At 56.1% G+C, this 14,502-nt stretch overlaps 1 protein-coding gene across 1 annotated transcript in view; it reads left to right on the top strand.

Moving 5' to 3' along the window:
* The first annotated feature begins 579 nt into the window (after nt 1–579).
* Nucleotides 580–14,502, top strand: part of SMAD6 (SMAD family member 6) — a 43,859-nt gene continuing 29,936 nt past the window's right edge. The window contains exons 1-3 of the mRNA XM_067305596.1: nt 580–1,632; nt 4,534–4,590; nt 6,257–6,334. Coding sequence (XP_067161697.1) covers nt 876–1,632; nt 4,534–4,590; nt 6,257–6,334 — 892 coding nt within the window. The 5' untranslated portion in view covers nt 580–875. The remainder of the gene's footprint in view (nt 1,633–4,533; nt 4,591–6,256; nt 6,335–14,502) is intronic.

Genomic DNA, 14,502 nt, shown 5'->3' with positions numbered 1-14,502 from the left:
AGGGCGCGCGGGCGCCGCGAGGGAGCAGCGCGGCCACAGCAGCGCGGCGCAGCGCAGCAGCGCAGCCCCCGCCGCCGCCGATCGGATCTGTCTCTGTTGAATTAAGGATTTCCAGCAGCTCCTTCTGGGATATTTACAATTTCCATTCATGTGTTGAAACCTGCTTTTTTTTTTTCTTCTTCATTCTTCTGCTTTTTTTTTTCTTTTTTTTTTTCCTCCTCCTTAAGGGAAATAACTCCGAGCCTGGGACCCGATGCAAGTTCACTGATCCAGGCAGCGCTTGCGGATTTGGTCACCTACCTTTTATGTTTCAGTTGCAAAGGAGCCCAGCCGAGCGGGGCGTTTTGCGAGGAAGAGCCGGGGGGTTTTCGCGGGCTGGCCCGGGCTTGGGATCCCCCCCCACCCCCGCGCGCCCCCGCCGCCCCCTCCGTGTTCGTGCGCTGTTTTCCGCGTGGGTTCTCCTTCCTGCGCCCCGGCGGAGCGGCAGCGGCTGCCCCTGAGCGCCCGCGGTCGATGTAGGGCGGGGGCGCGGCGCGCCTGAGCCCCAGCGCCGCGCCGGGAGCGCCCCGCGCCGCCGCGGGTGTCGGCGCAGCCCCCGCGGCGCCGTCTATGCCCGCCGCGCGCTGCCTCGCCGCCGCCGCCTCCCTCATGTTGCAGTGCTGCCGCGGGCCGTCGGCGAGCCGCTGCGCAGGGCTTGGGCACGGCGCTGCAGGGAGCCGCCGCTTCGTGCGCTCGGGCCGCCGGGGAGCTCGCGACGGCGACGGAGCTGCCATGAAATAAAAGCGGACGGGGTTGAGCCGGCCGAAGAAGGAGGAGGCCCGCGGGAGAGAAGGCGAAAGACCCACGCCGACGTTACAGAGCTGCCCGCGTATCGTATGTTCAGGTCCAAACGCTCAGGTCTTGTGCGGCGACTTTGGAGAAGCCGTGTCATCGCGGACAGGGAAGGCGGAGATGGGAGCGCCCGGAGCAGCCACGACCGCGGAGCCCCCGGCAGCTGCTGCAAGACCCCGGAGAAAAACCCCTCGGCGGAGCTGCGCGCCGTAACGCGCAGCCTGCTGCGGGAGGCGGAGGAGCTGTGCGCCGGGGCGCCCGGCGGGCCGCGCCGCGGAGACCCCATGGCGGAGCGGCTCCGCGCCCCGCCCGACGGCGCGGGCCCCTGGTGGGCGCAGGAGAGCGACTGCCGGGCGGTGACCTGCTGCCTCTTCAAGGAGCGCGAGCCGGGCGGAGGCGCCGCCGCGCCCGACGGCGCCTCCGCCCGCGGCCCCGACGGCGGCTCCCCGGAGCGGCGCGGCCGCGAGGCGCGGTCGCGGCTGCTGCTGCTGGAGCAGGAGCTCAAGTCGGTCACCTACTCGCTGCTGAAGCGGCTCAAGGAGCGCTCGCTCGACAGCCTGCTGGAGGCGGTGGAGTCCCGCGGCGGCATGCCCAGCGGCTGCGTGCTCGTGGCCCGCACCGAGGTGCGCCTGGGGGGCCAGGCCGCGCCGCCGCACCTGCTCCTGGGCAAGCTCTTCCGCTGGCCCGACCTGCAGCACCCCGCCGAGCTCAAGCCCCTCTGCGAGTGCCAGAGCTTCGGCGTCGCCGACGGCCCCACGGTCTGCTGCAACCCCTACCACTTCAGCAGGCTCTGTGGGCCAGGTAAGGAGCGCCGCCGCCCCCCGACGGCCCCGCGGGCTGAGCCCGCACCCCCGGGGCGCTGGGAGGGGGGGGGGGTGCAGCACCCGCGCCCCCACGTCGGGGCTTTGGGGCGTCGGGCCCGTCCGGGAGCTGCGGGGTTGCGTGGAGTTTTTTTAGAGGAGCGAGGCAGGAGCCCCGGGGGTCGCGGCTGCTCGGCCCGAGGGGGCGGCGGCGGGGCAGGGCCTGCTCCCCTCGCTTGGCGCTGCCCTCCTTGTGGGCCTCTCCTGGTGCTCTGCCCCGGCTCAGCCCTTGCAGCCATCAGTGCAATGAGCGGGGCGGTTCTCAGAGCCGCTGCCCCGCGGCGTGGCTCGGCGGAGCAGCAGCAGCCAGGCCCGGAGCCGCGGGACCCCCCCCGTCGCGCCCCCCCCCGCCCCCCCCCGCTTGGCCCGGCGCCGTCCAGGGGCTGCTCCCCCCTCCCGGCGCTGCCCCCGCGGGAAAAACGCGGGGGCAAAAGAAAGGGGCTTGGACCCAGCCCCGGCGCGGTGTTACCCCCGAGCTGGGATGACTCCGGTTGCGTTTAACCCCCCGCCCCGCATTTTTTTTTTGCCCTTTTCCTTTTTTTTGTTGTTTTTGTTTTCCTGCGGAGGTCCCCCTTGCTATTTAGGTGCAGAAGCGGTGCTAATATGCAGTTTGCATACTGCTGGCGCCAGCCTGGCTCGCTGTTTATCGGAGCGGCTGGGGAGCCGGGCAATTACCGCGGCCGCTCTTAAAGCCGCAGGGACCCCGCGGAGCCCCGCGCAGCGCCGCGGCCCGCAGCGCGGCTGCCCCCGGCGCGGGGACCCCGCGGGGGAGGCGGCAGGGGGGGGAACCCTCTCCGAGGGGAAATTCGAGACTTTTTTGGAAGTGGAAGGAGCTGGAGCTCGTGTGCTTCTGGGGTTTTTCTTTCCTTTCCTTTTTTGTTTTTTTGCTTTAATCAACTGAAAATCCTGGAGAATATCAAAAATCATGTTAATGATCCCCTTCTTGGCAAGAGCTTTGATTTTATTTGTTTTGCAATCTGAAATCCCGCCCAGCTTTGCATCAGTTACTTGAAAGAAACTTCTGTATTCTGCGTGCAGCACCAGTGCCCTGCTTTCAATTCCTGCATGCTCGGAGTAGCTTTTTCTTTAAAATTAAAGTAGATGTGAATTTATTTTAGGAACAGCTACATCTGTGAAAGTTTTCAGGTTGCTTTCCTGCAGTGATAGATTTTTCCAGCGGTGCACGGCTTAAAATCCTGGGTAGGGAGCAGGTCAAGCGTGGGAGCAGGGCTTTTATCAGGGTGGCCCTTTGGCGTTTTGCTGGCGGGTTGGTGCCAGGGCGGCACCCGCTCCGGCTCCTCCGGCGGCGGGGAAGGAGAGCAGGGAGAGCCGGGGCTGGCCTCGATGCCCGTGTGGCTCTCTGGCTTCCTGCAGGGTCCCTCCAGGCTTGGGGCACGTGTGCGCGTAGCCACACGCACGTGCATTTGTCACCAAATTTGCTTTGGCTTAGCAGCGTGGTGTGAAAATGCGGCTGTGCTTCGACGGAGTCCTCTGTGCCAGCAGGTCTGACGCGGGCGCGGGAGCAGCAGGCCACGAGATGCAGTCTAGGGCACTGGCAGCGTTTTGTTTTTTCCTTTGAGGCTCTTAAGTCCCTGTGAGAAAACCGTCCCGCCTGCGATGCTGCGTGCGCGGGAGCAGGGCACCGGGGCGCTGGTCCCTTGCTCTGCTGGGATTTCTGATGCATGTTTGGAGATGAGGAACCTTTCCTTGCTCAGAAGCAATAAATAACTGCAGGCCATACCAAAACCATCACGCAGAGAATGCTAAGGTCATTTTTAATAGAATAACCCAAACTGAGCTGCAGTTGTTATATTAAATAACTTGTTTTCAGGTCGGTGTGGGAAATTGAAGAGCACATGGTAGTCTCAGTAATCTGGAGTCAATATTACAGCCCTGAACTTTAAGTACAACTTCCCACTGAAGTCAGGGGAGCATCTCCTGAATGCCGGTGCCATGATCCAACCCAGCCAGTCGCATTTAACTCTCAATTTTAGCAAGTTATAACTCTGAAAGAAAATCATTGTAATAATTTAGGGAAAAAAACACCCTCTGACCTGTCCGAGAAGGCGATGGAGGCCCTTCTTCAGCAGCCCTGAGCTTTTTGCATGCCCTTTACTCTCATAAGCACAGCGAGAGCCGTTTAGGTGTCCTGATTCAGCAGAGCACTTTTAAGGACGTGCTTAGCTTTAAGCACATGACTGCTAATATGCTTCTGCTTAAAGCCAAGCGTGTGCTTAGGAGCTTTGCTGAGCTGAGATCAGAGCGAGTCGTGGCCGGGAAGCGGTGCAGGAGGGCGCCGGGCTTGGAGGAGCCCGTTGCCGCTGAGCATCCCTGGTACCCGCGCGGCTGCCGGGACGGCTCGCGGCTGCTTCCGTGGGCTCGTTGGCTGAAGCCAGCGTGGCCAAAGCGTTGGCTTTGTGGCCCGGGGAAGGGGTGTCTTTGAGCCCCCCTGCGCCTTTGCACCGTGTTCAGGGAGTTCTTGCTGGGTTCCCGCATGCGTTTGACAGTCTTCAGCGTGGAAGCAGGCGCCGAAGGCAGAACTGTTCATGAGCGGGATATAATTTTGCCGAAGCGGGGGTGCTTTACAGGGCACGTGTTTTTCTGTAGGGGAGGTACGTACCGTTTACAGTAGCCAGGCCCTCCTTTGGAGGGCTGCGGCCGAACGCCAAATCTTCAAAGATTTGAAAAAGTCTTGGTCTAGAGTTATTTGCAAGTGGGTTTTCTTTGTTGTGCAAACGTGGGGTCTGTAACCTTGGAAGGGTTCTTCACCTGAAGGAGAAAGCGTGAGGGTTTTGCCTTATAAACCTGATACAGCACTAATACAAAGCTTTGTCTTTTCCAGAGTCTCCACCGCCTCCTTATTCTCGGCTGTCTCCTAATGACGAGCAAAAGCCACTGGGTATGTGTTTTCTCTCTTTTGATCTCACCGTAGCTTGCTTTCATGGCGCGGTCATGGCTTTGGTTATGCTGAAGATGTTTCTACGTGGCGTGTTAGGCAAAAGCCAACAAGTAGGGATTTTATGGCTGCTCGTTATTCCTGAGCAAGCATCAGCTGACAAGTTTTAAGAAGCAAATGAATGTCAGTGTATCATACCAAATTACCATGTAGACACATGCATATTTTCCAAAATAATATGAAGCGCTATTTTTAATGAAGGCGTAATGAAAGGTTATGAGGACGTAATGTTTTGTCTGCGTGTGTAATCTGCTGGATGACAGGCGGGAAGGGGGGAGCCGCGGCTCCCGGGTGCCGTTTCCATACGGCGCTTGGCGATGCCTGGCTGTGCAGCGCCGCAGAAGATCCAGCCATTGCTCTCATTGCATTTATTAAGATGAAACCTGAACTCTTTCAAACTCAGTGCTGTATAATTTTTGAATGGCGTTTCACTCTTCCTTGTGAATTATTGCAGCTAGAAAGAAAATGTGGAGGGCAGCTTGGATAGGCAGGGTAGGCATCAAATGTAGCCTGCTGGAGAAACGGGCCAAGTGCAATGTGGGACCTCTTCCCAAGTGTGTATTTTCCCAGAGAAAGGTTTAAGCTGCCTTCACTGGACACTTCCTTTCTTGGTGGCCACTTCTTACCCAAGGGAATGGGAAGAAAAGCCCCTGGGAAGGACGGGATCCGATGCCGCCCACGTGGTTCTTGGTAGAAGCGGAGCAGCTTTTGCCCCCATCACGAGTGTGCAATGCCCCGATTTATCCCTCGGTCAGCGGTCCTGATTTGCAAACTCGCTAGCGAGCAAGGAGGGCTGCTTTAATTTCCCAGCGCCCGGGGCGGCGGGAGGCGAGACGCGCCGCCGCGTTGGCCAAGCAGCCGTGCCGGCCGGCCGGCAGCAGCGCCAGGGCACGCCTCCGGAGCGGCGGGCTGTGGCACAGGGCTGTTTTCCAGTGTCTTGGAAAATAAATTTGCCGGTTGTGTTTTTTTTTCTTTCTTTTTTTGTTAGAAGTGGAAAAAAAAAAACCCAACAGGCATCCCTCCCTGCTCTCCCCCTTCCAAGCTAATTCCCTTTAGAAACTGCTTGTGCTGCAGGGAGAGAAGATAGCGAGTGACACATGATTTTATTAAGACAACAGCCAGGGACTGAAATTTGCTTCATTGGCTTGTTTGATTGGAAAAATAATAGTTAATCTGTGAGCAAACAGTTGAGCGCTTAATTAGAGGGGTGTAAGCAAGAGAGAATAACAAAGACTCTTTAACTTGTTAAAACAAAGTTTCCTTCGCTTCAGCAAAGAGGAAGGAAGGAAGGAAGCAAGAATAAACAGCTTCAAGAATTTTAATGGTGATAATTAAGTATAGTAACTATGAATTGTTTAGAGGCTTAATGTAACCTTATCCAGTAAGCACCAAGTTCCTACTTGTTTGATCAACTTAGCTGCAGTTATTTCTGTGGTCGAAGCGATTGAAACTTTTCATTTGCATGTCAGAGGTGGGAAGTGAACCGGTGCTTTCTGGCCCGGCTGCCAGCTCGCGTTCCGTTGCGGACGCCGGGGGCAGGCGGAGCGCGGCGGGAGAGCCGCCGGGGCTCGGGACTCACCGCCTGCCTTCTGCTCTTTGTTCTCCGCAGATCTATCCGATTCCACGTTGTCTTACACTGAAACGGAGGCCACCAACTCGCCAAACGTCGCGCCCGGAGACTTCTCAGGTTGGCCGAGGCTCACGCCTTCACCGCGGGCTGGCGCGGGAGCCGACGGGAAAGCGGGGTCGCCGCGCTCGTCCGTATTTATATTCTCGGTGTAGCTAGGAGAAAAAAGAGCAGCTATTCGAGCTGCTTGTTCCAACCGAGGCTTCAGCGCCCCGCGCGCTCTGATGAGATGCTGTTAACGGCGCGGCCGCGCTGGGAGAAGCCCGGCGGCGCGGGAGGCTGCCGGGCCCCTTCTTGTGCAAGGCGGATGGAGGCGTTTCGGCCGCCGCAGTGGCGTTGTGTCCTCGGTCTCGCCGTGCATCCCGACAGCGTCCCGGCGCGCTTGCGCCGGCGGCCACCTTGCAGCACCGCGGTGCGTGCTCCGGCATCCGGGAGCGCGTTCCCGCTTTCGTCAGACCTGCGACTTCCGCAGGGCGTTCGAGCAGACCCAAACCGCGCAGCGTTTTCGGGGGCGGTTAAGCACTGCACCGCCCCGCTCCCGGGGAGCGTTTCCCTCCGGGAGCTTCTCCCCGCCGTTCCCCCTTAAGGCTTTGCCGCGGCGTCCCGCGCCGCTCCGCTCTGCTCCGCTCCGCTCCGGCGTGCCCCGCGCCGCTGCTTTTGTTGTGCTGCCAAGCGGCCGGAGCAGGGGAACAATTGATAGCGCGGAGCTGGATCAGCCGGAGCCGTGCGGTAATAAATATGTGTTTGCAATTCCTGACAAACATTCCTCGTGCTGGATACGTGTCTGCAATGCTCCCCATGCCCGTGGCTTTTATTGTAACCTGATAATAGCCATTAATTATAGCAGCAGAGTTTTAAAACCCGGGCTCCTAAGGATGTAATGGTTTAGCTTCTATCACAGCTGAGTTCTTTATAGGACATCTGCTGGATTTGCTGGAGTAGAGGAGAGATTTTAACTTTTACTTGAACAATGTAATGATAACATGTGACCGAGATTGTGCTGAAATCGGATACCTCCTCTCCCCCTGTGTCGTTTCAAATGGTGTAACTTTTAATAAGAGTCTGGGGCTGCGTGATTTATTTTTCCCCAGTGCTCATGATTGCGGAAAGAGGATAAGAGCTTCACTGAAGTTAACCCATACTTGTCATCACTGGAAAGTTTAAAAGAGGAGAAAAAAGCCCAGCCTTAGAATATAGTCTATCTGCCGCATTTTAGTTTGTTTATTCTCCGTTTCAGCTTTTTAATAGGTCTGCGTGAAGCATAGGCCTGGCTAAACGATACATAAAGCACGTGGTCTTCCCTGCCTTTCCTTGTGTGCGTACCGAAGGAACTAAATGTGCATTTAACTCCCGTTCCAAAAATAAGTACGTTTTGGATCTAGCATCAAGCCACTGCTATTTATTGCTTCAGCTTTGATCATCAAAAAGGCTTTTCCTACTAAAACCAGAAAATTCAGTTTTGGATAACAAAGAGAACCATTCTTTTACTGTTACTCGTTTACGTGATGAACTTCTAAACAGGAAGTTTTCTCATGAAGTCAAAAGATTATCTCTGTCATATGTATAAAAATAATAAAAAAAAAACCCTCTTTTTGAAGTAGACCTTTTCATGCCTGTAACATTGCTCTTAAAATATGAAAAAGTCTTGAATGAATTAAAAAGCTCACTATAAAAATAACAAATGAGTAACAGCACTTCGTGCTAGCTGGGAAGCGTGCACCTACAAGCAAACGTCCCTTCTTCTTTGCGGCAAAGGTTCCCTCAAGAGCTCACAAACAGACTTTAGCTAGTGCGTGGTGCAAGTTAACAGTCGTGCAAGCGCTAGCTCCCGTGTGATGAACGAGGCCGGTAGGTGATGCCCCAAACTCTTCTCATTGGAGGTTCAAAACGCTTTGGTGGTGAGATGGAGCCTTTTCTCCAAGGACAACCTTGTGTCCAGCTGTAACGTTCCCGTAGAAAGCGGGCTGCGGGAGCGGACGTGATCTGGTGGGAGATGCTCTTGATTTCTCAGGAAAACCCAATAGCTGGGACAGCTCGGGGTTGCTGGGAAAAGGCACGGACACGTGCTTGATCCCAGAGTTTCTAGCTGCTTGGTTCACGCGGCAGCACGCTTAGACCTAGGGAAAGGTGACGAGCGGCTGCATCTTCTCCCTCCCGTCGGGTCGCTGCTGGCTGCCGTGCGTCCCGCTGCGAGCCGGGCCGCGCTCCGCGGGATGAGCCGGGGTGGAAAGGAGGGACAGCCTTGAAGTGATGTGCAGGGAGCGACGAGCGTGGTCCCCCTGGGAGCGGGGGCAAGTACCGGCCCAAGGGCAAACCCCGGCAGCACCGGGACGAGCACTCAAGCCTGTGCCTCGGTGGCGGCACGTTTGTAGGGATAAGGGAATACGAGCGGGGGCGTTCGCGGCGGCGGTGGCTTCTCCCGCGGGCTGCACGGGATGAAGCTCCCTGACCGCGGCCCGGGGCGCAAACGGTGGTGACGCTGCGGGACTCGACGCCGAATCCCACTGCCCCCGGTGGCCGGGGCAGGTCTGGAGCGGGTCTCCCTCCGGACTCGGCTGCCCAGGGGGTTTTGCAGCAGCGGTAAGGGGCTTTGCAGGGGGCCCCGCAGGCGCTGCTCGCGGTTTTCCGGAAGCATCGCTGGGGATTTTGGCGTGAATTCCCTTCCCGCGTGCTAGACCTCTCGAAGAGTTTCAGCCCGGCAGACGTGACGAGCTCGTGCGGAGTTAGGAGGCTGCCCTGAGACGAGGAGTCGTGCCGCGGCGGTTTGCTGCAGCGCTGAAAAGTTCCTCTTGCAGCGTCGGAGCGGTGGGAAATGGTCTGCGGAAAGGATGCAGCCAAAGTCAGGGCGCAAGCGGGAGTCTGCTCCCAGCAGCTGTGACGAAATCTGGAAAAACGGAGGGCTCACGTGCAGACACGAGGGCTGCCAGATGATTTATTCCGCATTATTCTCTCCGAAGAGAGCGCAGGCTAACTCTGAGCTAGCAGAAGGAAGAGGAGCAGAGAGGCTGAGCGGGCCAGCGAATTAATGCGAATTGGGTTTTCCGGAGCCCGGGGAGCCGGAGCTGCTGCTCGCGGTGGCGGTGGGACCCGGGACGTCCCGCGCTGGGGAGGGACGAGGAGGGAGGACGCCCGGACGTCCGAGCCGTGACTCAGCCGGGCTGAAGCAATGCCACGGTTGCAGAGCAAGGGCTGGATTTTTTCTTTTTTTTTTTTTTTTTTTTTTTCTGCTTCCAGCAGTATTTAGGATGAACTTAAGGAAGCATATTTTCAAACCCACTGCACGGAGAAAGTGAACGTCTCTCTTCCTCTCCCCCCAGAAATAACAGACTGCAAAGATTTATGCTAACAAGGAAATTTATGAAGATCTTCTGTGTTAGGAATAGGAAAAAAAAAAAAAAAAGCCTATAAATATGTAAGGCGGATATGTGTGGAAACTGGGCAAACATTCCCCTTTCCAGATTCGGGGAGAGATTGTGAAATTACCTGTTAAGAGAAAACCTGCTGTTTTTCCCCTAACGGGGGTGGGCGGCTCGGTGCGGGTGCAGCTCCGCGATGCCGGCGCCCCGGCAGCCCCCGAGCCGGCTGCCGGCCCCGGCTGGCGCCCGCGCGCTGCCCTCCGCAGCCCGGGCTGGCGCAGCGGCTTACGGGACCTTCCCTTCCTTTTTTTCTTCCCCCCCTGCTCGTCCTTTTAAAGAAAACAAAAATTTGTTTTAAGGAAGGAGCAGAGCGTATTTGTGCATCCAGTTTAATCACAGACAGATGTTTATTTGGGCCAGTAATGGTTTTGGTTTCCCTTTTCTTTCCTATTTAGCTTTAAGTTAGCTGGCGTGTCTTACTCCGAGCAGTCTATAACAATCAGGGTTTGGCCAAAGCGTTTTCTTGTCGGAGCAGCGTAGCCATTGCCAAGAGCTACTTCTTTGATGCAAAAAAATACATCCTGGAGGTGCTTTGTCAGATGTTTTTATATTAAACATTTTTCCTCCATAGCTTGAGTTTGCCAACGGGAAATAAAGCGCATCTATTTTCCAATTTGCTTTAGAGAGGAATTTGTTGCTCCTTGGGAAGGTTTTCCCCACGTGGCCCGTATAGGGCCCTGAACGTTCGACTCCGGATCGCGGAGCATGACTGCGCAATATCGCTCCCGACCGCTGCGAAAAGAGCCTCCAAACCACAGCGCACCTTCGCTGTGCTTTTGTGAACGCGAGACTTCGAGCCCTGTGCGGAGCCGACATCAGAGCTGGCTTTGCAAACTGCCGGGTGAATCGCTGAATTAATCCCCGGAAGGAAAGTTAGGGAAATTCTGCGAGGGGCATCCGCCGTCTTTCTGGACTTGCCCCTTTCAGGGAAACGCAGGTGTGTGTTTTACTCTGCAGCAAGTGTCGAAAGCGTTTCTGTGTTGGCGTTAAGTACGGCGGAGCCTGTAGCTTTACCCGAGGGGTGCAGTTGGGGTTTAGGTTTGGCCTGGCCCCAGTGGGTAGCTCAGGTAACACGTCTTGGAATTAAAACAATTTTTTCTTTTGAGCAATGGAAAAGCAGAGTGCTATTGATTTGGCAGCCTGGTGGGCTTCTAGTTGTGTTCAAAGACTGTTCGTGCTGGTGCTTCATCAATAAGGAACGCGATGCAGCATAGAGCACTCTGCCTGCGTTAATGTGCAGCAGAAGACGTTGCCGAGAGCATGCACGCTTGGCAAATATAGCCTTGACTGGTATGATGTAGCAAGTGAGGAAAAAGCACCCTAGATGAAGGCTGCAGGAGACGTTTCCTGTGCACGGTTGTCACTACGTTAATACACTGCCACGCAGCTCATATCGGACCACCAAAAAGATTAACCTTGGGACTGGGCTCTGCAGGAGTTTGCCGATGCCAGGCTTGCAGGTGGTGCCAGGCTTGCAGATGACCTAGAGCTTGCAGACGACCTAGAGCTTGCAGACGACCTAGAGCTTGCAGATGATGCCAAGCGTGCAGAGGATCACGCCGTAGTGATGATCGGGGCTTTTGTGTTGGTGGCTGCACCCCAGCTCCCGTTTGCGGAGGTAGGAGAGGAGACCCTGCGGTGCGGGGGCCTCCGGAGCGAGGGTGAGATTTCGGCAGTGGATCTGCAGCTGTAGAAGGGTTTCTAAGGCGAGCGACACCTGTTCATAAAAATATCCTACTGGGTTATGAGCCTGAAATACAAGCCGGTGGGCCTTGAAATTAATTCGGAGTTGAGCCAGGTTGGTGACTTGGGGAGGCACAATTAATTTCAGGAAGGGTAAGGGACCGCTGGGGAATTTGCTGTAGATGGGAAAAGGTGCTTGTGTGTGATGGAACGACTCTTTGCTCCGAAGGTCTCCTGAGCTGGAAAATAAAGCTTGTTCTCAGCCTTGCCAGCTCCTGTGCGGCAAGGGAACGTCACCAGCCAAGGTCGAAGGTATCTTCTGGGCTGGGAAACGGAGACACGTCCCTGGCTGGTGAGCGATAGAGAGGTTTTGCGACGTGTTCTCGCACCCCTTGGCCTTGGTGGCGGGGGGCCGGGAGCCCCGCTGTGTGCTGGCGGCGTCCCCGGCTTCGCAGGTGGGCAGCAGACACCGGCCTGCCCTGAGGAGCACCTTCAGCTGAGGCAGCTGCGCTTTCGGGGAGGTTGTTCATCCCCGCTGATGAAACGGGGAAGGATTCCCTTTTATTGCTGGTTTCCTCATACGGGGAGCCAGGGAGCCACTTGCCCGGGGTGAAACGGGGCTCCCGCTGCGCAGCGGCGAATGGAGTTGAAATCGCCCTAATCCCCGTCCTTTACTGCCCTTACTTAACATGCAAGAGCATCTTTCTGTTCCATCGCTATAACGGCTGCTGCTACTGCTTTAACCTGCTCCAACACAGGTCTCGGAGCACTTGAAAAATGCGGACAGTCACATCTGCCCCTATTCCAGAAGAAGGAAATAAAAATAAAAAAAATAAAGCAAACCTGGCTGGCAGAGAGCTGGACTCGCTTGCCCAGAGTAACACGGGCTGCGTGTTGCAGCCCTGTTGGAAGAAGGTTGGTGTCTTATCGATACTTGGCCCAGTGCCTCGTGCAGGGGTTACGGCTCCTTTGCGGGCGATGCTTCTGCACTGGTGCACGTGCGCGCAGCTCCCCGGGCGCAAACGGCGTTTGCAGCGGTGGAGCCGGGTAGGACGTAGTGAAGTAAACGTTGCTGTGTAATGCTGGATGCTTTGCAAAGCCGGACGCTTTGCAGACTGGGGCATCCTGCACCTAGTTCCCAAAGGAGACCTGAAAGCAAGCTGTGTGCGAGTGCTGCAGCGCTGCTGCCTGCGAGCTCCGGAGATGGACAGAAACAAAAAGCCTCAGGAAGATGTTGTCCTTCTGCAGAAATTACTTACCTGCAAGGTAATAAGCTGAGCAGTATTTGGGGGCTGCCATTTCCTTTTAGGCAATACACTGAGTCTCACTGTACGTTTTTGCAGAAAAGGAGAGACAGTTGCCCTTTCTCCTCCTCCCTTTACCTGGAACCGGGATGGCTTTTAGCAGTTAGCCGGGATGTTTTCAGCAGAGAAGTTCTTGGAGTGAGTACAACACCCAGATAAAATATGTTTTTGTCTGTGGTTCATTGAGTAGTTATGATGTTTGGCCTTGAATCACAGAATAATCACATCCCTCACTTCTCCAAGCACCTAAGCATCACACTTAAAAAAAGAAACATCAGGAAGTAAGCAAGTTACTTAAAAGTAAATTAGTTTAATCTTTGTAGCCAAAACATTGCATTCTTGCACCCTATTAGGAGTTGGATATGGCTTTCTAGGTAGTAAAAGCTCTTTTGATGTAACTCCGGTTGTGTCTTTTAAACAGTGCATATCTGATGGTGCGTCTTTGTTTGAACTTCACTTTTTCTCTGTGCGTGTGTTTTGCTTTTTAAATGGACTTGCTGAATACTGGACATAGTGTATTTATGACCTTTGAAAATGGTGAATGTTTTGAAGGAGGAATTTTGGCTCCTTATAGGAACCTGTAGAGAGAGGCTAGTATTCAGAGTTACAGTAATAGATTTTTTTGTGGCACTTTGATGAGTGAGAGGTGTTTATAGGCTTGATTCATAACTGAGTTACTAAGGTTTTCCACGGAAATAACTTATTAAATCTGTGGCGCTCGCCGATCCGATTGAAGTCTGTAGATTTGGTATTCATCAAAGGCACCTCCTTTCCTGGAGGCCAGGACCTAACTCAGCATTTTACCTCTGGAGGATGCTCAAATCTGGAAGGGGCGTGCGGCGCGCGAGCTGGAGACGTGTTTTAGCGAGAAAGGGAAAAAAAAAAAATACCCCAAGACAAACTGGAAAGGGGGAGGAAAAAAAAAAAAAAAGGCTTCAGAAAAAACATCCCCGGTCCCGCAGAGCCGCTGATGGTTAAACCTGCCTCGCTGGAACACTGCTTATTTGTGCGGATTTTGCTTTGCTGTTGAGCAGCCGAAAAGTAGGTCCCTTTAGTGCTGCTGGCGGCGCTGCCGCGGGCTTTGAAGCGCCGCGCGTCGCTGGAGCCGCGCGCTGGGTTCGCTGGCGAGGCAGCCTCGCCGCCTTGTCCTCCCCGAGCGCTTTGGGGTGCCGGCGAGCGGCGAGGCAGCCGCGCCGACACGCGTCCCCGCCGGGACCCCCGGCACTTCGGCTCTTGGCTTTCGCTCGCCCGCCCGTGCAGCCCCCGTTGCAAAGTTCCCCCCCCCCCCACGGGAGCCTCTTCCCCGCGGTCGCTTTCCTCGGAAAACGGGCGGATAATCTGCAGGACGCGTGCCCCGGGGGCTCGGGGAGGGCTGGGGGGGGGACGCGGTGCGAGGAGCCGCCGGCGCTGGGGTTGAGGCTTCGAAGGCGGCGAACTGCTGGCTTTCTGCTTGGCTCTTCTTGTAAGTACAAAAACATTTTGCATGGAAATGCCTGTCTTGGCTGACCTCTCCCGGAGCGGCCGACTGCTGGCTTTTAATGGCCTTTGCAGCTCCTGGGGTGGGAGCGGGGTTAGCCGGTGTCCGGCGCTGCGACGCGGGGCCGCGTGAACGGGCTGCCGCCTTGCCCGAGCTGCCGTTTCTTTGGTGGGAAGCGGCGCAGCGGCTCGGTTATTGCAACCCCGCGGGCGATGCCGCCGGCTGCGGAGCTGGGGCCGGGCTGCAGCGCCCCGGGGCAGCGGGGCCGCGCCAGCGCTCCTCCTTTAGCTGGAGGCGAATAAACATCCCAGGTCTTTTTTTTTTTTTTTTCGTGACTTAGTATTAGCT

Source organism: Apteryx mantelli, chromosome 15, assembly GCF_036417845.1.
Source record: "Apteryx mantelli isolate bAptMan1 chromosome 15, bAptMan1.hap1, whole genome shotgun sequence".
NCBI lineage: Eukaryota > Metazoa > Chordata > Aves > Apterygiformes > Apterygidae > Apteryx > Apteryx mantelli.
The sequence above is the reverse complement of the archived record's forward strand: the minus strand, read 5'-3'. Positions and strand labels throughout refer to the sequence as shown.